At 48.5% G+C, this 25,564-nt stretch overlaps 1 protein-coding gene across 1 annotated transcript in view; it reads right to left on the reverse strand.

The window, feature by feature from the left end:
* The window catches only part of LOC134967003 (fish-egg lectin-like), a 31,172-nt gene extending 11,561 nt beyond the window's left edge, over positions 1-19,611 (reverse strand). The window contains exons 1-2 of the mRNA XM_063944004.1: positions 19,561-19,611; positions 4,659-4,886 (exon numbers count right to left, since the gene is read on the reverse strand). Coding sequence (XP_063800074.1) covers positions 4,659-4,886; positions 19,561-19,609 — 277 coding nt within the window. The 5' untranslated portion in view covers positions 19,610-19,611. The remainder of the gene's footprint in view (positions 1-4,658; positions 4,887-19,560) is intronic.
* Positions 19,612-25,564: the final 5,953 nt, after the last annotated feature.

Consider the following 25,564-nt stretch of genomic DNA (forward strand, 5'->3'; position numbering starts at 1 on the left):
AGGGTCGCTTATCTTACTCACACAGCTACCTCATTGCGCCTCTTTTTTTCTTTGCGTCATGTGCTGTTTGGGGAGGGTTTTTTGGAAGGGACATCCTGCGTGACACTGCAGTGCCACTCCTAGATGGGCCCGGTGTTTGTGTCGGCCACTAGGGTCGCTTATCTTACTCACACAGCTACCTCATTGCGCCTCTCTTTTTCTTTGCGTCATGTACTGTTTGGGGAGGGTTTTTTGGAAGGGACATCCTGCGTGACACTGCAGTGCCACTCCTAGATGGGCCCGGTGTTTGTGTCGGCCACTAGGGTCGCTTATCTTACTCACACAGTCAGCTACCTCATTGCGCCTCTTTTTTTCTTTGCGTCATGTGCTGTTTGGGGAGGGTTTTTTGGAAGGGACATCCTGCGTGACACTGCAGTGCCACTCCTAGATGGGCCCGGTGTTTGTGTCGGCCACTAGGGTCGCTTTTCTTACTCACACAGCGACCTCGGTGCAAATTTTAGGACTAAAAATAATATTGTGAGGTGTGAGGTATTCAGAATAGACTGAAAATGAGTGGAAATTATGGTTTTTGAGGTTAATAATACTTTGGGATCAAAATGACCCCCAAATTCTATGATTTAAGCTGTTTTTTAGGGTTTTTTGAAAAAAACACCCGAATCCAAAACACACCCGAATCCGACAAAAAAAATTCGGTGAGGTTTTGCCAAAACGCGGTCGAACCCAAAACACGGCCGCGGAACCGAACCCAAAACCAAAACACAAAACCCGAAAAATTTCCGGCGCTCATCTCTAATAACCAATGCAGGGAAATGGCGCTGATGAGCCCATTTGAATGCATTTATCACTGATTTCTCTTTTTCCCCCAAGAATGTAACAGCTGCATAATGGGGGTAAGGTGTAATCAGGGAGATTGCTGGTCCATTCAGGGAGTGAGGGAGATTGCTGCTATTTCAGGGAGTCTCCTGCAGAATGAGGGAGGGTAGGCAACTATGATCCTACTGTACGTAACTACATTAATGGCAGCTTCTCCTGCCCTGTGTTGGACCTATAACTACTAGTCTAAACTCATCAAATTACAGGGCTGTAGATGTTGATTTAGTATTGACCTAAAGTATTTGAGCCTTTACATTAAACGTGTGTGTGATGATCAGGGCATTGTGGAGAGAATGCCCAGAATTCATTGTGTCCTGATGAAAATTTTGCTAAATAGAACCGAAATGTTGACAGCTTCATAGATATTCATCACCTGTTTATTCGTGTGTGTATTGCGTGTCAGTATACCGACGCCGGCATACCGGCAGCAGAATGCCAGCTGGTAGGGCGAGCTTAACAAGCCCCTTACGTGCTCTGTGGCGACCTGTGTTTGCCACGGGTTCTATTCCCACTCTATGGGTGTCGTGGACACCCACAAGTGGGAATAGTCCCTGTTGGTCGGCATGCCGACCGTCGGGATTGTGAGAGAACGGGATGTAGGGGGAGGTCATGTGACCAGCGGTCTCCTGACCTCCGGTCACATAACTACATCCTGTTTATTCTTGGATTTATAAATCCTGTGAGTGCCATGGTTCATCTACATTTATATTGTCTATTGTTTGCTGAGGGTACCCAGGCAATTTGCTGTTATTTGGAATTGCGTGGCAGCCATTTCTGTTACTTAATGAGGAATAAATACAAGAACAAATGATAATACATAAAAATAGTAAAATAGAGTCAGAGGAATGAATAGCAAGTGGTGGAATTGTGGGATAGGGCCAGTAGCGGATCTTGCCACGGGCAAGCAGGACTTTTGTACGGGGCGCCGCCATCCGGAGGGCGCCGCACCATGGCAAGATACGCTGCTGCACCGTGTGTCCCCCGCTGCCCGCTGCCGCTGCCCCCCGCCGTGAAGGGAACTAGACGCTACGCGTCTAGTTTCCCTTCGTGGAGAAGACCTTTACTGTGCAGTGCGCGATGACGTCATCGCGCACCGCACATCATTTCAGCTGCGCTACTACTGTACAGGGGGCGTAACTGACCATGCCCCATGTATGAAGCCACGCCCCTATTGCCCGCCCGGGGCGCTGAAAACGCTCGAGCCGGCCCTGGGTAGGGCACCTTGCATGTGCCTCAAGTAACCCTGAAGGCCCTTAATTAAGGGGTAAGCAGAGTAGTGGTTTAGTAAAGATTCAGGAATGGAGAAAAAACTGCACTTTCCGCCAGTTTGTAGGTCGAATTCACATTCAACCTATTCAATGCCCATTTCAATTTTTTGATTTGTCGAAAAATCTGCCTGGGTGAAAACCACATGGATCGGCGAATTCGCCACTGATCCAAGTTGAATTCACGGGCGTTTGACAGTTTTTGGTCCATTTTCGCCCATGCCGATTCGACCCAAAGAAAAACTGAAAAAGGTATGGTGAAAACGGAGCAAAAACTTTGAAAACGCCCGCTATTGAATACCAAACAGTGGAATTAGTGCCGGTTTCTGACTGTCGAAAAACTCAGCACTAATTGAATATCCCACTTAGTGGAGTTTGAGTAATTTAGATTCTTTAAACTCCAGCCAGCTAAACCATGTACAGATGTGTCCTCATACATCTAGCCTCAATACGCTACGCAGCGGGATATGCCTGGTGTGAGGGAGCCGTAAAGTCTTATCCAACTCTGCTAACGTCCAGAGCCTTTTTTGGGGGGGAGGGGAAGGGGGGGGCAAAAATGTATCTTAGTCGAAACACGATGCAACTAGGATGCACCAGGAGACAGTGTCACATATCAAATTAATCAGCACAGTCTCCTAATGTGTCCTAATGATGAAGACATATTTTTGACAAAAGACGCTCATCGCTAGCTGAGTCTCACAGGACCTGGCGTGCCAAGAGTGGCTGTTTGGCATGACTGTAGCAATGATGTACTGTATATGGGGTGTGATTCCGAGTTGTTCGCTCGCTAGCAGATTTTAGCAGCATTGCACACGCTAAGCCGCCGCCCTCTGGGAGTGTATCTTAGCTTAGCAGAATTGCGAACGAAAGATTAGCAGAATTGCGAATAGAAATTTCTTAGCAGTTTCTGAGTAGCTCCAGACCTACTCACAAATAGCGATCAGTTCAGTCAGTTTCGTTCCTGGTTTGACGTCACACACACACCCAGCGTTCGCCCAGCCACTCCCCCGTTTCTCCAGACACTCCCGCGTTTTTCCCTGAAACGCCTGCGTTTTTCCGCACACTCCCAGAAAATGGCCAGTGTCCGCCCAGAAACACCCACTTCCTGTCAATCACACTACGATCAGAAGAACGATGAAAAAACTTAGTTACGCCATGAGTAAAATACCAAACTTTTGTGCTAATTTACTTGGTGCAGGCGCGCTGCGTACATTGCGCATGTGCAGTTTGCGACTAATCGCTCTGTAGCGAAAAAAAATAACGAGCGAACAACTCGGAATGACCCCCATGGACACATCTACAGCGATTTACTCTATGGATATATAATCGGGGAGTGGTTTACTAATTACCCGGGCCTGCCCCCCCCCCCCCCCCCATTATCTGTGATTAGCAGCAGTATCAGACACCTCTGGCTGTGCAGGGGGGACTGATTGCCCCCCTCCTGAATCTGCCCCTGTCTGAGGGGTACATAGTGCCCCCCTGTGGAGTGCTCGGCACTGAAAATATTTTTTTGTTCCGGTTTGTTTTGTCATTTGCATTAGGCCATACCCCCAAAGGTACCCAAACCCACCCCACTCTCTACAGCTCTGCACATAGTATGTCTAGCCTAAACAAACCAGGCTTCAGTGGATGGAGGACAGGGGGACCACTATTTGATGAGGATGACAGCCTTGGCTGTGAAGGGTCTAGGGTCTTGTGGTGTTCCCTCTCCCAAGCTCCTGTGAACCTGGGTACGGGGAGTCCTAAAGTTTTATAGCAGTAACCTATAGATCATGGAGCATGGGTACTGCTGGGTGGAGCAGAGGGACACAAACTGTATTGAGGTGTCTATTCATAAAGCAGTGAGCCTGCAGGCTGTGGAGAAGTTGCCCATGGCTACCAATCAGCTGCTTCGTACAATTGTATAGTATGCAAATTATAAATGTTACTTCAATGCTGATTGGTTGCCATGGGCAACTTCTCCACTGACTCACTTCTCCACACTTTTCACTGCTTTGTGAATAGACCCCTCCGTCAGAGAAGCTGGAAGGGATGGATCTGAAAACTACTAACCAACTGGCAGAAGCATAAAGGCCGTGAAGTGGACCAATTTAAATTGCACTGTTATATCTGGGGCCTTAACTGAGCCCTAGAATACAGCCCCCGGGAAGCAGTGACAACATGACTTCCTGATTTCCAATAAAGAGTCCCCATTCCTGAACTTGGTTGGTGCTACAAAAGAGCAAAAATTCTCACTTCAGAAATTGACATTTACAAATAGTATGTCAACATACTAGACCAGGCATGTCCAAACTGCGGCCCTCCAGCTGTTGTGAAACTACATATACCAGCATGCCTTGACACAGTTTTGGGGTCAGAGAATGCAAAAGCTGTGTCAGGGCATGCTGGGATGTGTAGTTTCTCAACAGCTGGAGGGCCGCAGTTTGGACAGGCCTGTACTAGACACATTGAAATGTATGATATTGAGCATTAAGGTTTTATGAATCTGTAGGAATCGGTCATCATTTCTGGTGTTCTTACCTGACACAAGCATCCAATTGTTATTTACGTACGTGTAGATATTGTAATTTTGGTTGTTCCCCCAAACACCAGCTGGGCCCACCGACACATGGATGAGACTTCCTGGAATATTCTGCCAGTTATTACTCACATAGCGGTAAATGCTGCCACCATTATTCACACCCCACACTTGTCCACTACCAGCGTCCACCTGCTTCAGATTTCCAGGAATCACCTTGCATTGGGGTTCTAGAAGGAATGGAAAATAACAAAAAACAAAGTGAGCAAGTCAATGTCATATAACACCTATTATTATGTAGGACTAGGAAGTAGGTGATTCATTGCGCCCTACGGGTGCTCTTCACACCGTCGTAAGGGGCTACGCCCCCTTAACCTTTGCATGCCCTTGTGGCGTGTAATATTTTCATTATATGGAGTATTACCTCCAATTATAATTGTGTGAGTGGTTAAATATTGAACGGACAAAGTGGGTGCACTGGTTAAGGGGTTGTAGCCCCTTGCAATGGTGTGAACAGCGCACGCAGGGCCTGATGAATCACCTAGTAGGTGGTGTTGTTGTGGTAGTGGCGGGTGCAGGGGGAGACGCGGATGGGGGACGGGGTCCGGGGGTGCTGTGGATGGGGGAGGGGCGGTTGTGGGGGTACCCCATGTGGGGGTAAGGCAGGTGCGTGGGTGCAGTGGGTGGGGGAGGGGGTCCGGAGCCACCGCGGGTGGAGGAGGAGTGGTTGCGGGGGTGCCACTGGTTGGGGAGGGTGCGGTGGTGCCGCGGGTGGGGGTGGGGGAGGGGCGGGAGTGCTTTGGGTGGGGGAGGGAGTCCGGAGCCACCATGGGTGGTGGAGAGGGTGTGTGGGGGTGCCACGGATGGGGCTGGAAGGTACTGCGAGTGGGTGAGGGGCGGGTAATGCTTCTCCTGCTACTCCTCCTGGAAGCAGCTAAGCTGCTGTCCTCCCTTTGGACACTCGCACAGCAGCCAAAACAGCCAGTCCCTTTTGTTAGCGACGGTGTCCCAACGCGCCACATTACAGGGAAGAAGATGCACTCAATAAACTACAGCTCCCAGCAGCCCTTAGCGCCAGAATGCTCTGTGCTAAGTGCTGCTGGGAGCTGTAGTTTATATAGTGCGTCTACTTCCCTGTAATGCGGCGCATTGGGACACCGGCGCTAACAATAGTGACTGGCTGGCAGAACTGACTGATTCGCTCAATGTAAAAGGTGAGAGTGCTTTGCACACCCACTGCACTGCACAGCACTGTCACCTTTAACACCAATTCAGCGTACAGACATTACCCTCTGCGATATCACCAACTCTATCCATTACATTAGCCATTCCTGGACTTCCAGGCCAGCAGGTCAGGTGCTGTGTTGCGGAGATAGGGCCTCTGGGGATATGGGCGTGGCTGTGGCGGGGAGGCACTTCTGTGACATCACGCGCAGAGGAGGCTCTGGGGCTCAGAGAGTATGCGGCGCAGGGAGGGCTATGAAAGCCTTCCGCTCCGCCGCTTTCATACACATCTATGCCGGTGGCCGCAGTGTGAGCGGGCACCAGGCTGGGGGAACGAAGGAGGTCTCTTACCTTCGTCTTCCATGGGCAGGCGGCGGGATGTGGCGGCGCGGCAAGCTTCCGGGACGGAGGGGCTTGCATCTGCTGGGATTCAAGCCCCTCCAATCACGTCGCGGCCATTTGAATTTGGCGCCGGGGCGGGAGCCAATCGGGACTCGTGCCCGATCAGCCAATAGGAACAGGCCGCGACAAGCCAATCAGGGCTCATCGCGTCGTAGCTCCGCCCCCTCCCAGCATCATATAACAGACGCTGTGGAGCGGGAGAGCTCAGTCGGGCGCCAGAGACGGAGTGGTGAAGAGCTCCAGAAGAGGAGAAGACGGCGGCAGAAGAAGACCTGGCGGCGGAGGAAGAGCCAGCGGCGGGAAGAAGAGGAAGCGGCAGCCGAGGAAGATGAGGAGGCGGAGCCCGGGATCCAGCGCAGAGGTCCGGCGGAGAGTGCTGCATTGTGTGGGCAGCAAAAGAGCTAACGAAGCTCCCCACTGCAGCCTTTCCCTACGGTCCGGGTAGGTGGCCTTGGGCCAACTGCTTATCCCCCTAGACCACCAGGGTGTCAGGCATTAGGCGTGTGGCCACGGACGGGCAATAGGCCCGAGCAGTAGTTAGGAGGAGAGGGGTCCCACACTTATAAGTAATCCTGGCATTAGGCCAAGACTACACCTCACTTGGTAGGCAGGCACTAGGCCTGTGGCCCTAGATAGGCGGGCATTAGGCCTGAGGGGCAATATCGGCAGTAGGCCGCGGGAAAGCTAGGATTTGGATTGTGACCTCTGCTGTAGGGAGCTCTATTCCAGGGTTGGCACATCGTGGGAGAAGTTCACAATACAGATTCCCCCTCTTTATCTGGTTACCCCCAGTGTGTGGGCTGTACGGTAGCTCGCTCAGGGTCAGTTGTAGGTCGGGTGTGGAGGGCCGGCTGGCCCTCATATTCTGTACACCACTTTAGTGTTCAGAAAGACTGTGGAGAGACTGTCCGGACTCACGCGGTCTATCCTGTGACTCTGGTGTGGGCGGTGGCCCCCGTAGAGAATTAGGTTGCTCAGGCAATTATCCACTGGCGCGAAGCAGCTGAAACTTCCACCAAACCGGACTAGAGAGGTAACTCACATTTTGTTCTATTGTCATTTTTGTTATCCTGTATGTGCTTGTACTGTTTGCTGGAGTTAGGTGAAGTAGCTAACCAGGTTGTACTGTTTAGTAAATAGGCTCAGTTCCGTTGTTTGCCATTTGTTAGTTTGTAGGGAGGCTGCTGTCATTCTCTTTCCAGGAACAGCGACTCACGGCAGGCAAGCTGACAAGAGTACCAGTGTGAGTATACTCTGTGTGTGTCTTAGTCCGCTTTGAGCGCCGGTTTGCGAGACCCCACTAGACCTAGCGGGCTCGCTTTCACCTAGGTGCGCAAGTGACGTTTGGGTGGCTGAGGCCCGCGGGCCAGTGATGACATTCACCTAACCGGTGAACATTGTGGCCACCCCGGTGTGCTCTCTTCCCCGTCGTGGAAGGAGTGGACACACGGTGATAGTGTTTCTTTTCCCCCTAGCCATCGGCCCTCCAGGCTGAGTCGCCGTCTTGAGGTCTAAAGAAAGGATTTCACCAGACGAAGTGAACCTGCGGTCGGGAACAGAGGAAGACAACTTGAGGTAAGGAGCGCGGTACTCCTGCACGGCAGCAGACACTACACGGTACCGCCACCCTTACAGCAGCAGCTTTTGTTCCACCTGCGCCACGAATGAGGAGTGGGGATTGTTGATGCCGGAGGGGGCAGGCGGACTGGCAGCAGGACATAGGACCCTGCAGTAAAAGGATTTTTTTTCCCTATCTACAGCACAGAGACTTGCTTCATACCCTCTAGCTGGACCTTTTTGGCAGGTACAGTACCTTTTTTTATGGTCTGTACCGATTTTTGGCTCTCCAAACTTGAAAGTATAGGAAAAGGGGCATGGCCACGTCCCTTTACCCGTGGCCACACCCCCTTTTCGAATTTGTAGTGATTTTTATGTGTACATTGTTGGAGGGTATGTTGCTGCAGGTGCAGTGGGGCCTATTTTGGGGTGTGGGTCTGGAGCTGCAACTCCATCAGTCCCATTGTTAATCCTGCTCTGGGTACACACAGCAGCCAAAGGGCAGAACCTCCCATTGGATGTAACTTGTGTGAGAGGGCATTTCTCGCCCAATCAGCTGCGGACTGGGTGTGATAGACCTGCTTCTAACCCAATGAGAGCTCCTAGCCACGCCCAGCATTATCCACACAGTCACAGAGTGACAGATCTGTGTAATTATATAGGAGATAATATATCTGTATTATTTAACGGGTATTCACAATTAAAACTACAAATTGCATCATACTATCAAAACTATGCTATGCATAACATATACAGGTTGAGTATCCCATATCCAAATATTCCGAAATACGGAATATTCCGAAATACATACTTCCCCCTAAGTGCCTAACCCAACCAGTGATGCCTAACACCCCCCCCCCCTCTCTGCAGCCTAACCCTAACCCCCCCCTCTCTGCAGCCTAACCCTAACCTTCCCCACCCCATAGCCTAACCCTACCCCCACCCCTCCCCTCGGAGTGTGCCTAAACCTAACCAGCCCTCCCACAGCCTAAACCTAACCCGGCCATTAATACTTACCTTCTGAGATCCTGGCTGTCGGGATTCCATACCGTTGTAAGTGTTCTGACAGCTGTTGGGATTCCGGTGTAGGTATTACGGCTGCTGGGATCCTGAATGTATACCCATTGCCACTCTTCACAGTTTAACTTAGTATACCGTACTACACAAAGTTTGTGTACTCTATTAATATATCCTATATAATAAAAGGCTAGCACTGCTTTTCACCTCTATGGGGGGGCATTCAAGTGTTTTGCTCACCAGCGGCTACTAGATGGCGCTTGACAAGCAATTCAAGTTGGGGTGCGCACTGCTGCCGGCGCTGACATTACTGTCATGCTGTCATTTTGCGGGCTGGTTATTCGTATGACATATTTTCAAAATACTGGTAAAGAACCCTTGTTCTTTACCATCTTTTTATGGCGATACCCTATAGAAGCCTATGGGCTTCTAACCACATCCTGCCGCTGCCCTGAACCACTCACGACAACCCTCCCCCCAGCATACCTCCGTCTAGTAAGCCTTCTGGTGAGGCTCCACGGTGCTAGTGCGGCCCCCCCACCTCCCTGCACACGTCACCCCCCGGGTCTGGGAGGTGACAACATCGGGGGCCTCTGATACCGCATTGCGATGTTAATCGCATATGTTAGTAGATATACCTGTCTTACAGAAAGAAACTGGTGGGAAGCTTTGGTCACATAAGAGACCATGGATTGGATGTCGCATACCTCCTCTTCTAGGGGAGTGTCTATCCTCATAAATAAATTGGTCCCATTCTTCTGTAACGCTGTAAAAATAGACCCAGGGGGTCACTTTTTTTTTAAGATTGTACCATTCATTCACTCCGTATTTCCCTTTTAGCTGTGTACATTCCTCCTCCTTTTTCTTATGAGGTTCTGAAGCGTGCTGCTGAATTTATAGCCCTATCTTGTGATAGCCCAATAAGTTGTCTTCTCTGCATCTCTCACTCAATCTTCTGTATCTCTCTTCTCTTCTCTGTATCGCTCACTCATTCTGCTAAAGGATTGATGGCGTTTGTGGCAGACCTGGGCTGGTCGACCCCTGGCATGAGAAAAATCCAGGTGTGCACCAAAACAATACAATTGTTTTTCTCATTCCCATCATTCATTTTCCAGGATAGACTTAGTCCTGGTCTCTAGGAACCCGCTACCCTGTGTTTCTCTCATAGGCCTAGAATTATCAAGCCTTGGAGAATGATAAATTGCAGGGTGATAAAGTACCAACCCATACTTCCCAACTTTTTATTCGTAGAAAGAGGGACACACACGCGGTGAAGCCGCGAGCGCTCCAGAAAAAGGGGAGTGTCCGAAGAAAAGGGGGGTGGCTTCATGTGAGGACCCTCGATCGTGAGCCACGCCCCTGTTTTCATCACTGAGGGGGCATGCCCAGCAAACTTTGAGCTGCTGGCATGCCCCATCTCCCTCTGACTCCAGTGAATGGACGCTGTTCGCATGCGCACAGCGTCTATTCACCGCTGCTCTGCTAAGCAGGGCAGCGAGTGAATGAGCCTCCCAACAGCTCCCCCCCCCTCCCACCACCACCACTGGACACTGCGGCCCGCGGGTGGGACAGCAGAACAGTCCCCAAAAAACGGGAATGGGGAATAGAACCTGTGATGAGCACAGCGAACCACCGAGCCTGCAGCATGGTGAGCGCAGCAAGCCCGCAAGGGGCTTCATTACGCTCGCCCCTCTGCCGGCATTCTGGCGGCTGGAATCCCATACCCAACCACGTCACGGAGCAGCAGCTTGGCCAGGGACAGCACGCCGGTGCTGCTCACGCTCAGTTCACTATACCACGAGACTGTACATGCAGGACCTCGGCGGCCGCTGAGGTATAGTGCGCAGACTGAAAAAGAAGTCTGTGTGGGCAGGGCCGGTGCTAGGGTGTTTGGCACCCCCCTGCAAACTATTAATTTGTGCCTTCCCTGCCATACTTTATGAAGGGACGCCATGCGCCGCAAATAAAGGGTGTAGTCTCACAAGGAAGGGGAGTGGCCACACAATAGTACCCTTGTTTCAAATTACGCCACACAGTAGCACAATCTTATCCACATTACTCCGCTCATAGTGCCCCTGATTCATTTTACACCACATAGTAGTGCCCCTTATAAACGTTACGCAACACCGTAGTGCTCCTTAGTCACAATACACCACACAGTAGTGCCTCTTATACACATTATGACACACAATAATACCCCTTATACACAATGCCCACAGTAGTAGTGTCCCATATTCACATAATGCCCACAGTAGTAGCGCCCCTTATACATAATGTTCACAGTAGTAGTGCTACTTATACACATAATCCCAACTGTAATGCCGCTTACACATTATGCCACCCAGATACAGCAGTGGTGGTTCCAGAAGAAAATGATGGGGTACCATGAGAGGGGAAGGCAGAGGTTAGTGATATGGTAGATGCTTTGCCGAAAGGACCTTTCTCATCAGGTGCTAGGCTACGTTATCATCTATTGGGAACAGTAACCTATGGTGGGTGAAGTGACAGAGGGACATATACATCGGGTGACAGGAGGACAGGGACATACACAGGGTGTCAGAGGGGTATACACATAGGGCAGCAGAGGGTCAAACCGTCTGGTTTCGGGATTACAACATGGTCGAATAATAACACCCTCTTGTATAAGGAGGGGACCCTTGACCACCACCTGTTGAAGATACAATTTGTGAATTGCAGTTAACACTGGCTCCCTCTCTTGGGGGGAAGCCCGCCGGGCCATCGGTGAGGAGACATCTTCTCACAGTCCAGCCTGTATTCCTGCGACACAATTTCTATTGCCCAGGGATCTAACAGGGAGTGAACCCCCTTGTGGCTGAACTTACGAAGGCGTGTCCCCACTGGGCCTAGCTCCGCCTGTGGAGCCCCAGCGACATGCGGTGGATTTTTGTAGAGGCCGGGGAGGACTTCTGTTCCTGGGGACTAGCTGTGTTGTACAGCTTCTTTTCCTCTGCCCCCGGCTCTGACAAGAAAGGATGCACCTCAGACTTTCTTGTTTCTTTATTCGAAAGCTGCATTTAATAATGTCGTGCTTTCCTAGGCTGTGCAGGAATATAGGGTAAACTAGCAGAATTACCCACTATAGCTGTGGAGACCAGGCCCGAGAACCTTTCTCCACACAATCCTCAGCCATCCATATGCCTCTTAAGTCGGCATCATCTATCCAATGTATATTCTACAGGACACGTCAAGCAGAAATCGACATAGCTTTGACTCTAGGACCCAGTATACTCATGTCCCTTTGGGCATGCTTTATAATTATATATCTATCAATTAAGACAGCATCTTAATATATATATATGCATACTAGGGTCTCAATCTCTGCTGATAAGGTACCTGTCCACCCTGCCACAGCGCTATTTGAAAGAAAATAGACAGGGCCGAAATCTGGACTTTTATGGATCCCAATTTTAGGCCCATAGTCACTCCTGACTGTAGGAAGTGCAGAAATAGACCCCGCTGGAATTTTTTTCTAGGAAGCTCAGGAGAGCCCCTAGTGTGCATCCAGCTCTGGCCGGGCACAGATACCAACTGAGGTCTGGAGGAGGGGCATAGAGGGAGGAGCCAGTGCACACCAGATATAGTACCTAATCTTTCTTTTAAGAGTGCCCAGTCTCCTGCGGAGCCCGTCTATACCCCATGGTCCTTACGGAGTACCCAGCATCCACTACGGACTATGAGAAATAGAATTATCGGTGAGCAAATTCTTTTTTCCCCCTCACCCTATTAGCCACTCACCTGGCTGGCCGCCACTGCTGTTTTTCTTGGCTGCGCGTGGTCCTCTCCTGTGTGTGTGGTGCTGGCTGGGGTTTCCTGCTGTTAAAAGCAGACAGTGCAGCACATGTGGATATGCTGATTTTAGGCTCCAGCAAACCGCTGGGTCCTAGTGCCCGGTGACTGTCTGCCACTCCTACGACCAGGCTACGTCTGCCCCCCAGCTCTTGCCCTTCAAAATGCCAGAAAAGACAGAAGGGCCCGTGCCCCCCTCCCCTCTCTCTGGATCCGCCTGTGACTATTGGAAATCTACTTACAAAGCGCGTCTGATACCAGGGTCACAGGGTGGCATAACGGCAGCCCATGGGAGCCACATTATCAGACTACTGTATTCAAGCCTTGACAATGTTGACAGGTTCAGTGTGGAGAAGGAGAGGGGGACTGAAGAACAGAGCTGCACTGCACGGGTCACCGGCACCGCTGCCTGTCATATAGTTTGACAGGCACAGCGGCGGCCGGCATCGGACATCCCCACATGTCCCAGCCAGGACCTGTAGCTTGTCCCTCACTGTGTGGGCGGGGGTCCTCCTTACTATGTGCACTGGCGCCTGTAATATAGTTTGAAAGTTGCAGTGGTGGATTGCAGCACAGTACATCCCAGCAAGGCAGCACATCCCTATGTGTGGGCCCCTTATGTGTGGGGGCCCTGGGACGGCCGCCCCTGTCGCCCCTCCCTTAATCCGGCCATGAACAAGACCGTTGTGTTTGGCAGCATTACGGCGCCTCCCACTTTTGTCAGTGTTGCTGGGAGCGCGATGGTGATGTCATGACGCGAAGAGAGGATACTGGGTGCACTGTCCACGGCGTCCCTTGCTGGGTGCAACAGTGTGGCTGTTTACCTTCACTCAGCTCGTGTGATGCATCAGCATTGAGCGCCTTTTCTTCTTCACAGGCTGGGCTGCTGGGCAATGCGTGGGGTAATTAATTTCTAATATAATGTGGACACTGCTATATATTTCTATCATTATGGGGGTATTATTATATATTTCTATTGTAATGTGGACACTACTATATATTTCTATTATTATGGGGGTATTATTATATATTTCTATTGTAATGTGCACACTACTATATATTTCTATTATTATGGGGGTGTCAAAGTCAGAAAAATATCTCTATGCACACTACCATATTTGCACCTCACACAGGTCCGTGCTGCGCATGCGTACGCTCTCCCGTACGTGCGCATACTCACAGTCGCGGGCACCTGCAGGTGCACGGTATGCGTATTTACGGTAGAGTTTATGTGATCGTAGCGTGCGACTCAATCGTTACATATTTTCACTATATAATGTATTTTGTAGATCATGGTCCCTTTGATAGATTCTGAAAGTTTGGTTAATGTAGAATGTTCATGAACAGAGAAATCCCTCTTTGTTTGATACGAAGGGACAGACAGGAGTAATACAGTGGTGTTTAGTACCCATCGGAAGAGTATTTAATTAGCAATATTCCGGTGTTGGTTTGAAGCGGATTAATCGCTCGTGCGAATAGTTATGGACATAAGAAGTTTATGAACATTTACTGTATTTGCACTTACTTATCCATGCGGCGGGAAACCCAGTTTCCCTCCCACCTGAGCTGTTGAAAATAGTCACGGCCCACCTGTATGAATCAACCTATGACCTTTTGTTATAATGCGAGGAGGAATTCCTGTGTCCAATGAACAATGAGATTGTAGGGACCATTGAATTGTATTGTGTGTGGGGCATAAATAGACAAGCCGATCACATCCAGCTCTCACTCTTCAACGGTTATCATTGCTGAAAATCGGGAGCTGGATGTCCAGAGGCGCATGCGATCGTTTCCCCTTGTGCGTAAGTGTTTCTCCGCAACCATATTGTTCTTACTGTTATTGTGGGCCATTTCTCTCTCTCTTTTTCTTCTCCTCTTTCTCTCTTATTTTCCCTTAAAACGTAATTGTATTGTATTGTATTTCCTGTGTAGTTATCTGGTTAGGTAGTCTATGTTATATTGTAGTGTATGACTTGTATTGTGTTAATTCTTTTGCAAGTATATCATTCATAATATATATTTATTAGGCGTTGGACCCTAAGCCCAGGTATCTGTGTATTTCTTATAGTGTTTAGTATTCTCAGAGCGTCGGTGACGCTCGAACAGCATTTGAGTTAATAAGGTTACACTAGGTTGCATCTACACCCTATTTCTACACTAAGGTTTTACTGCATAATATACTGTTTATGGTTTAGATATAAAGGTTTAACATTGTGAGCGTCAGCGCCGCTGGTGATCTCCTCGTGGTCCCGAGCGTCCGCTACGCTATAGCGAATCATTACGTTAGACGGCAGCCAATAGCGTGCCTGCCTGTGATCTCTTGGCCGTGAGCGAACGTGACGCTTGAGCGTCTTGACTACGGCTAAGCGATTGCTACGCAACGAGCGTACCCTTACGGTACTCCATACGTGAATAGCGTACAGTGTTCTTAGACCTCACAAAGGGTTTTATATAAGATAAATATCTAGCTTTATCAGGGGTATTACTATATGTTTATATTGTGATGTGGACACTACTATATATTTCTATACCAGTGGCACTATTACAGTATATATTCTTGATATAATGGAGGCATCAGTATACAGTGCATCCGGAAAGTGTTCACAGCGCTTCACTTTTTCCACATTTTGTTATGTTACAGGCTTATTCCAAAATAGAATAAATTCATTTTTCGCCTCAAATTTCTACACACAATACACCATAATGACAACGTGAAAAGTTTTTGAGATTTTTGCAAATTTATTAAAAACAAAAAAACTAAGAAATCACATGTACATATGTATTCACAGCCTTTGCCATGAAGCTCAAAATAGAGCTGTTTCCACTGATCATCCTTGAGATGTTCTTACAGCTTAATTGGAGTACACCTGTGGTAAATTCAGTCTACTGGACATGATTTGGAAAGGCACACACCTGTCTATATAAGGTCCCACTCTTGACAGTGCATGTATGAGCACAAACCAAGCATGAAGTCAAAGGAATTGTCTGTAGCCACAGGTGGACTCCAATTAAGCTGTAGGAACATCTCAAGGATGATCAGTGGAAACAGGATGCACCCGAGCTCAATTTTGACGAACACTCTAAAGTTTAGAGAACACAGGTTCTTACTCTGAAAATATTGTTTTTTAAGGTCCCAGAATAAATTTCAATGGGTTAGGTTCAATGTCCACCTTTGGACTCCCATGTATATTCAAAGTGCTTCCTATAGGAAGCCAGCTCTCTTCCTATCGCAGCCTGGTCTGGCAGTCCCGAAAGGGAGGAAACACCTCCCAATGGGACTGCATGTACTATCTGTGACTGGTATGTAGGTTTTCCAATAGGAAGTCACTGCCAGTCACAGTGTAACCAGTACAGTCTCACGGACCGCATCTAGTGAGCAGGGTGGCGGATTTTACCTGTGGTGGGGGTGCAGTCCTGCAGTCCCTAGGAATAATAAACCACTGGTTCTTTATATGCTTTATTATATATATAGACCAGATGTGCCTATTCATTCTTTGTCTGCAAATGTATGGTTTTGATCCCACGCTATATCGGCACAGATTTTTTTGTTTTTGATATGTCAAACTTTAATAAAAACTCAATTTAAAAAAAATGGGGAACATCTTCAGTAAAGAACTTATGATAAATAAGAGTAAAATTACATTCTGTCCAGACTAATATATCACTATTTAGAGAAGATGACCAATGATCAGTAGACTACCTGCATTACCTGTGCATTGTCTTCTACAGTTTATCTTTATATCCAGACAGGGCCGGTTCTAGGCCTTAGGGCGCCCTGGGCGGAAAATAGGGGCGTGGCTTCATACAGGGGCGTGGTCAGTTACGCCCCCTGTAGAGTTGTGCCCCCATTTGTGCCCCCAGTAGCGCCATTTGTGTTCCCAGTAGCGCAGCTTAAGAAAAAAAAAATAGGATACTTACAATAGGATACCTGCTTCCGAGTCCCGGCCGTTTCAGACCTCCTCCGCCGCCGCTCCTCTCGTCGGATCTATGGGAGAGACGTCATGACGTCTCTCCCATTGCACAGCATAGACACTAGAGGTCAATCATGACCCCTAGCTTCTGTGCCAGTCCCACAATGCTGTGCGGTGCACGATGACATAATCGCGCACCGCACAGCAAAGGTCCTCTGCACGAAGGGAAACTAGACGGATAGCGTCTAGTTCCCTTCACTGCGGGGGATACAGCGGCAGCGGGGGGCACAGTGGCGGATCTTGCCATGGTGCGGCGCCCTCTGGAAGGTGGCGCCCCGGGCAAAAGTCCTGCTTGCCCATGGCAAGATCCGCTACTATTCCAGATGCTATGAAATAAAAATTGACAGCGCTAAGCATGATAAAGTGATGCTGCTATATATGGGATCTGCGATTTCACCAACAATATGAAAGGCAAATGGATCTTAGATTATTTTAAATACATGAAAAGTGACCTCAAGTTACCCCCAAATAACCTTTTTGTGTTTTGTTTTGTTTTTTGCATTGTTGTTGAAACAGTTTGTAATTAAAACAGTGAAAAACTGAGCTTTCCATTTCCCAGAATAATGTCAGCACGTCAGAATGGCGTAGAGAGATTGGTGAGCAACGAGCAGAGAAGACTGTTGTCTCTACACCCCTTCCCCATTCTCCCTGCCCCCTTCACTCATACTGGCCAATCAGAATGGAAGAGAAAAAAGTCTGTCCCTGTTTCAGGCTACTGCGTCCCCCTGCCCCTGCTCTGTCCCCTAACCTCCGCTTCAGCTCTGTCTACACCCTGGTCACTCTGTCCCCCACCCCATGCCCCCACACTGCACCCACCGCCGCCGCTGCTTTTCACCCCCCCTTCCCACTTCTCATCAAACCATGGCCCCCCCAATCCAGCCAATCAGATGAACCCAGGGGGCAAAAAAAATCTGCTCCCACACCATCACTGTTGTCTCAATTGTATGTGCCGGGTCTCTTCTGCCTCCAATCCCGCTATATACAGTGAGGTGACTCGCACACAACCAACTCAGTCTGTGTGTGTGTGTTCCGCCTAGGGATGGCCATCGACCATCGATGATTCGAAATCAGTGATGGTCTATGCCTGATGTTAAATCGATGGGGGGAAACTAGATGTTCCCCAATGCTACCAAATTTTTCTTTTTCTTTCTTTATCTCAGTGTCAGGGCACGGAGCTTAGCTCCACCCTCTGACACCTATGAAGCCTCTCCCCCAGGCTCTGATTGGCCCGCCTTTCATTACACAGTAAGGCAGGGGTGACCATCGATGGGTAAAACCATCAATGGATCCCTTCCAGATGGTTTGACACCATCGCGGTTATCCATCAATGGTACCATCGATGGATAACCCACCGATGGCCACCCCTAGTCCTGCCTGCTAGACAGCAGCATCCCCCCCTACCAAGACCCCCTACGCCACTGCTGCAGTGATGACCCTGGCACATTTGCAGAAAGAACCTGCTTCCTGACTCACTGCTAACAGAGGACCGCAGGAGGAGAGAGGACCATTGCAGCCCTAGATTTTGCATCGCTTTGCCGGAAAGGTAAAGAACCATGAATTGCTATTTATCAAAGATATATATATATATATTGCATTGAACCTATGCGATATAAAGAGAAAATTAACAATTTTCTTACCACTTCTTTTATGAATAGACCCCAATGTAAGGCACTGCCAAGCCTGTGTGGTGCCCTATAAATATTAATAAGCTATCATAGTAATATGATAACACCGACATTCACTTGGAGCTCTGGTACAAAGTAAAAAGCAAAGTATGAATTTCTCCGCTGCCTTGCAGACAGCTGAAGCTACTCACACATCTTTAGGACAGCTGGGCTGATTTATCAAATGTCATTAACATCTTATTGCCAGTATTATGATTTATGCCACTTCCTCCCTGTGTATTAAAGGGCTAAGACTGGCAGAGGTTTTTACCTTTTGCACGCGGAAGCCTGTGTAACACGTATAACACTGGTTCATTACCGCCACAATAACTGGTTTGGTTTAAAAAGATGTTATAGGGGGAATTCAATTACTCATGCATAAAACATTTTTGCAAAATGCCACTTTACAGCGATTTATTGCCTAATGGTGTTTTCGAGCTATTCAACTAAGTTCTCTTTTTTTGTGTGAAAACTGACCCGGGATAAGTTCTTGGATCCATGTGTTTTCTATTGCCTCTGGGCAGGTGCTGGTGGTCATTCCTGTTTCTTCACGCTGGAATCTCCTGTCTCGCCCAGATCTCACCGCTTTAACTCTAGTCAGAATGACAGAGAAACCCCTCCCCAATGAACCCAAACAAATGCTATCACATGTTAGGACGGTGAATGGGTGTTTATTAATCAGGAACGTAACTGGTCACTGCTGTGGGTTGAATCAGTTAAATGACAAGGTGCAACTCACGAGAGGATAGAACAATGCAAACGGTAGCACATATAGCATATTACAATGCAAGATCTATCACACAGCACATATGATAAGGCAAGGTTGCAGTTCCAAAATATATGGAATATAAAATAGAGTCTTTGTGAGTATTAGCGGCACTTCTGTGGACATTATGTGTATAAGCAGCACTACTGTGGTCATTATGTGTAAGGGGCACTGCAACTGGGGGCATTATGTGTAAGGGGCACTGCAACTGGGGGCATTATGTATAAGGGGCACTGCTAGTGTGGGAATTGTGTATAAGGAGCACTACTGTGGGTATTGTATATATGGGGCACCTCTCCAGGACCACTTTAAGCCATAGCCTAACCCTAACACCCCCTCCACAGCCTAAACCTAACCATCCCCCCTAGCCCTAACCTTGCACTTACCTTAGGGATTCGTTGGGATTCTGACCACCTGGATCCCGAGTGCTAGAATCCAAACAGTGAGTGGATAAAATAATGTGATTTATAAGAAGAGTGAGGAGGTGTTACAGTACCTGCAGCGGCTCCTGCACACACCAGGAATAGAGCAAGGATGTGCAGCATGGTGACTGTGTAATGTGACCAGAGAAAAGTACAGGAACCAATTATAGGGTGATTCAGTCCCTCCCTTCATTGTGAGTGTGACAACTCTGAAATATGTGTGTACAGGTTGATGATGTGGCAGAGTCATTGTGCACACCAACGGGTGCCTTGAAACAATAACCAGCCCAGATTCCTGACCAGCAGAGCGGTTTATTGATGTTATATGAGATACAGCCATACTCATTGGGTGCCCAGTCTTTAGGTTGACAGCACTTAGGTCGACGCTCATTAGGTCGACCACTATTGGTCGACATGGTCTATAGGTCGACATGGTCAGTGGGTCGACATGAGTTTTTCACTTTCAAATTTTTTGAACTTTTTCCTACTTTACGATCCACGTGGACTACCATTGGGAATAGTAACCTGTGCTGAGATCAGCGAGGTTCCTTGCCCGAAGCATGGCGAGCAAAGCGAGCCATGCGAGGGCATATGGTGCACTAATTGGGGTTTCTGGTCACTTTACGAAGAAAATAACACCCACAAATGTTTTAAAAACTCAAGGCGACCCTAATCACTGTTGACCCTATGATCCACACCCACTCATTGTTATTCACACTGGTTCTCATGGAGAAGAACTTGTGTGGAGCTGGATGTCAGACAGCTCTCCAGCTGGTGAGCTTATGCAGATGCCAGGTAGCGGTGCAGGATCACTGAGAATACACTGGAAGGTTACTTAGGCACTAAGGAGGAAGATTTCTGTATCCTAATGTGGTTATCTAACAAGATGGTGTTGTGCATGCGCAGTACTTATGCCGGTGGCCATCTTGGTACAGGGAATGAAGCCTCCCTGAAGGAACAACATGGATTCAAAAATAACAACGCTTATCTGTACGACTAGTATTGATAAATAAATTCCGACATACCATAAGGCATGTGTGCACCATTCCCTTATTTAACATTGTACAGATCAGCAAATATTTAATGTAGAAAACTAAAGAAATATTTTGAGTAACAAAAGTCATCCTTTACAGGATGGGGTTGGATATGATATGCTGGCAACCAGGCGGTCAGAAGTTGTTGAGAATCTACAACAGCAGGGGCTAGGTAAGTATACGTACCTACCCCCAATGCCCCCCTAACCCTAACTCTCCCTTCCCACAGCCTAAACCTAACATCACCAAACCCTCCCCCCCCCCGCAGCCTAACCCTCTCCAGTGATGCCTAAACCTAACCCCATCTTCCCGCAACCTAACCCCCCCACCTCACAGCCTAACCCTCACTTTCCTACAACCTAACCCTCCCCCCACATCCTAAACCTAACTTTCCCTCTCATGTGGCCAAAACCAAGGAGTCTGCGCCATACTTACGTATGTCGACAGTCGGAATTCCGGTGTCGGCATTCCAAGTGATGTCAGAGTTTTGCTCACGTGTCTGGATGCTGGCACCGGGATTTTGAGCACCAGCATCCCGACCCCCGGCATCTTGACCACATAGCCAGATTAAGGGGGGGGGGGGAGTTGCAGGGCATACTGTACCCCGGGCCCCCCTTTGTCAGGGGCCACCCAAGCCAGAGCACACTGACATCACTACCTTTCTCTCTTATGCAGAAGCAGAACCAAGCAGCCAGAATGTGAGCAGGACAGTATGCAGTGCAGGCAGAGACACAGGAGTATCAGGTGTCATGAGCTACCTATGGGGCTTTCCGACAGAGGAGAGATAGGAGGGTGGAGAGAGCTGTTAGTGACACAGGGATCTCAGCTTCTCATCCTCCCTGCCTGGGTGTCTGGGTCCTGTGTAACCCGTTATCTAGTGAGGGTCTAGAGTGAGAGACACACAGGGAGTCCTCCTGAGTCCTGTCCCAGTGTGTAAGTAGTACAGAGGCTGCTGTTATTCTTGCATGTGATGCAATAAATTATAAATGTTATTTTTTCTATGTGTATTTTAAGGTTAAGTTGTCTGTGTTACAATACAGTGAACTTTATAAAAGAGTTGTCTCTCAATTAGGTGGAGCTATAAACAGTACCCAGGCATTATTAAACTATTAGTTCAAATCTAATATACTCCATTGGTTTAAACTCAATATACACAATCTATACCTCCTACCATGACCCATTCCAGGAGGGACAAATGCGCTGTACCTGGACTTTCATCTTAATTTATGATTGAAATAACCTGTGTTGAAACACCTTTCTGATCAATTAAATAGTTCAACACAGGTCACACCAATCTTATATTAAGAGGGAAGTCCAGGTAGAGGGCATTTTGTCCCTCCTGGAATGGGTCATATTGGGAGGTATGCACAATCTAATATACATCCCTCCTTCCACCAGGGCCCCCCTGTCTTAAGTGCCCCGTGCACCCCCAAGGCTTAATCCGGGCCTGCTTGACCACATCCCACAGGATATTGTGAAACCTTCAAAACAGGCCATGTGATAGAAGAGTCTACAAACCCAGCATCTATTTTCCTGGACAGGGACAGGGAGGTGGATAAGTGGATGCAAGGAAATGGTCTGTCTTATGGCACTGTTGCGGGTGTATCGCTGTAGTAGTTGTGAATTCAGACACACAATTCACATTGAAGGGCCATACTCTGACAGACCATCTGCACTAGCTGTTGCAAGTTCTGATGGTGTTAGAGAAACACCAAGTGGTATTTGAGTATCTATAGACACTGACAGTGGGCTTCTCAGTGCTCGCACATTCAGACGCACTGATGTAAACAGGGAAGGACCTATAACAGTGTCTGCGTACTGACGCCTGTAGCAATACCGTCAAAAGACGCACAGCCTGTGGGGCGTGGCCTAGCATGCAAGCAGTGAGGACGGGACTTCTATGAGCTCCTGCCAGCCCTGATATATTAATTATATTACTGCAGCTGTTTACAGCCCTAAACCGCCTATACTGCCCTCCTGTATTGCCCTGCAGCATCTGGGGCCGAGGGGACCAAGTCACGGAGCCGCGGGACTCTTTTAAGGGTCCCTGCGGGTTGTGGCATCCCCTCCCTGTGCAGCCGGGGACTAAGGTTTGGGCGCCCGGGGTTCCGGAGTACGTGGGTGGTCCGCGTCTCTGCGGGAGCCCGTCCACAGCTGTGGGCGGCGCGGGCGGGAACGGCAGCTCCCTTTGCTGCCAGGAGGCTGAGGCTGTATCATTCCCCTTCACTGCGCTGGACCCGGGGGATGAGGCTAAAGTCCTGCTTCTCTGCAGTTGGATGGGTGGATGCAGCACACACCACCTATAAGCCCCCAATTGATTGTATAATTTCACTGCCTACATTATTGTGGAGGATAGTTGCTGTAATAACCCCCTCTTAATGTCCAGGGCTGCTGTGGAGTCTCTATCACCTTCCCCGCACAGCGGCCTGGTTCTGAAAATCCCACTTGCTGCTATTGCCTGTTTGACACCTATGCATTGGTAGAACGGGAGCCGACACATTTCTACACACGACACGGTCGTTCTTCAACTGGATTGAGGCCCCGCTGTACTCCCCTTTCTACTGTATTAGGAGTTTCTCTAGAAAGTGTGACATCATGCCTCCAAAGAAGCATAAAGCCTCTAAACCGATCTCTCAAGTCTCCTTTTTTAAGACTTCTCCTTATCGCAACAAGCCTCCAGAGGCTGGAGTTCCTGCAACTGGATCGACACCCACGACCATGCTGTCCTCTCCTCTGGCGTCTGCATCCCCTTCCAATGACTCCCCCTCTTCACTCCGTCTGGAAGATAATGAAGCCTTAACGGTGGGCAGTATGAAGCTTTTGTTGCATCAATTTAAAGACGAAGTGACATCTGAGTTTAGAGCCATGTTGAAATCCTGCCAGAGCTCTATTGAAGATTTAGGTGAGAGGACCGGTCAACTTGAAACAAAAATGGGTGAGGTGGTGGGCTCGCATAATTCCTTTATTGACTCTCATGATACCCTCGAGGGAGAAGTGGCTGCTCTGCGGGATAAAGTAGCGGATTTGGAAGATCGCTCGCGCAGAAACAACCTTAAACTCAGGGGGGTCCCTGAATCAGTTTCCAATAGCAGTCTTCAGGACTATACTATAGAGATTTTCAAGAAATTGCTGCCCTCAGCCACTTCCTCGGATCTGCTTATAGACTGCATCCATTGGGTTCTGAAGGCTCGGAGCGCTCCAGAGGGATTGTCACGAGATGTTCTAATGAGAGTTCTTCCATATTAAAGAGTCCCTGCTCAAAGCGGCTAGACCTTCTTCTGACACAGCACAGGCCTTAGGCCAGCTTCAACTCTTTGGAGACTTGTCGCAGTACACCCTTACCAAACGGCGCTCTTTCCAACCTGTTACCGTAGCTCTTCGGAAGGCTAGCATTGTCTATAGATGGGGATTACCGACGCGTCTACTAATTTCCGGAGACAGTTCCACTATTGCTATTTCTTCGGTGGAGGAGGGTATGAGACTTCTTCGTAAATGGAATTTAGGGGGAGATCACGGGTCTGGCTCTCCTGACCGCCGACTCCAGCAGGACTGGTCGACGGTTGAGAAGGAGAGCTTTGCCAATGGTACACCTATTTACCAAGAACGGCTTTCGGGGGTCTGTCAAAGTCGAAAAATATCATAATGCATATGCCTTGTACTAACCCCATGCACATGCCCGCTGCGCGTGCACTCGCTCTGCCGTGCGTGCGCATATCCGCACTTTGCGTAACGGAGCTTTCACGGCCATGCGCCTTGGCGTGTGGTATGCGCATTTACGGTAGAGTTTGTGAGCGTGTAGCGTGTTCTTAGAACATTACATATTTAACCCATATAGCGTACATTTTAGATATAGTTTCCCTAGACCATGTCAGCGAGTATTACTAGTTTAAACAGTTCCTGGACAGAGAGATTCGCCTTTGCATGATAGGAAGGGTCAGATAAAGGTTGGAAGGTGATGTCTAGTATCCAGCTGTAGGGTATTTTGAGGGTAACATTCCGGTGTTAGTTAGAGAAAGATCGCTTGTTCCTGCGTATAGTTATGTACAAAAGTAGATTATGAACATTAACTGTATTTATTGTAGATTACATATGCGGCGGGAATCAAGAGGATACCACCCACAAGAGCAGTTGGGGAAAGACATCGCCCACCCTTTCAAATCCACCTATGACCTTTTCTGTAATGTAGAGACACATCTCTGTGTCCAATGAACAATGAGATTACAGTGACCATTGTATTGTGTATGCATGTTGTGTATAAAAGGACCATTGTTGCCTGGCCGGTCAGAACACTCTGAACGCTATCTACCTGATGAGCGGAGGACCGGAGCCAGGTTGCGCTTGCGAATTTTATTACGTACGTACATTCTCTGTAGCCATTATTCTGTTTAGATTTACTTGTTAGCCTGTAGTGTATAAATTGTATTGTTTTATCTTTTGGAATCAATCCACTGTGGCCTTAGAACCCGGTGGTTTCAACTACAAATCAGTGTTGTGTTTTCACTTTCCTGCATGGGCTTTAAAGTAGTTTAATCTGTATAAGGTGTATAAGCATTGATAAGGTGTACGCACTGCGGGTACTTGGTATCACCAGCGCTACTTAAGGTTTAAAGGTATAACATCATTACAGTACTTTACTGTTAAGGGTTTAAAGTGTAAGCATATCATTACATTGTATCACTAACAAGGTTTAAAGGTTATTCATTGTGTGTGCGCACGCTGAGCGTACTCCGTACACTCAGCGCGGCGTGTGTACGTCAAGTACGTACCACGTACGGGACTCTGTACGCAAATAGCGTATGGAGTGCGTAGCACGTGCACGTAATCTAGCGGCCGTTAACGGCTCCACGGTAATAGTGTATTTAAAGGTATAGCTTTGCGGTCTTAGATAATATCGACATTATCAATTGGGAGCTCGTCCGGTTCCTTCTCATACCCGCAGCCTAGCAGAGTTTTCGCAGACTTTATCTATCAGCAAAGGGCGGAGGAGTATCTCCTGTAAACCTTCTCTTGGTCGGGGGATACAATAAGTGCTGATTAGATAAGC

This window comes from Pseudophryne corroboree, chromosome 10 (assembly GCF_028390025.1).
Source record: "Pseudophryne corroboree isolate aPseCor3 chromosome 10, aPseCor3.hap2, whole genome shotgun sequence".
NCBI lineage: Eukaryota > Metazoa > Chordata > Amphibia > Anura > Myobatrachidae > Pseudophryne > Pseudophryne corroboree.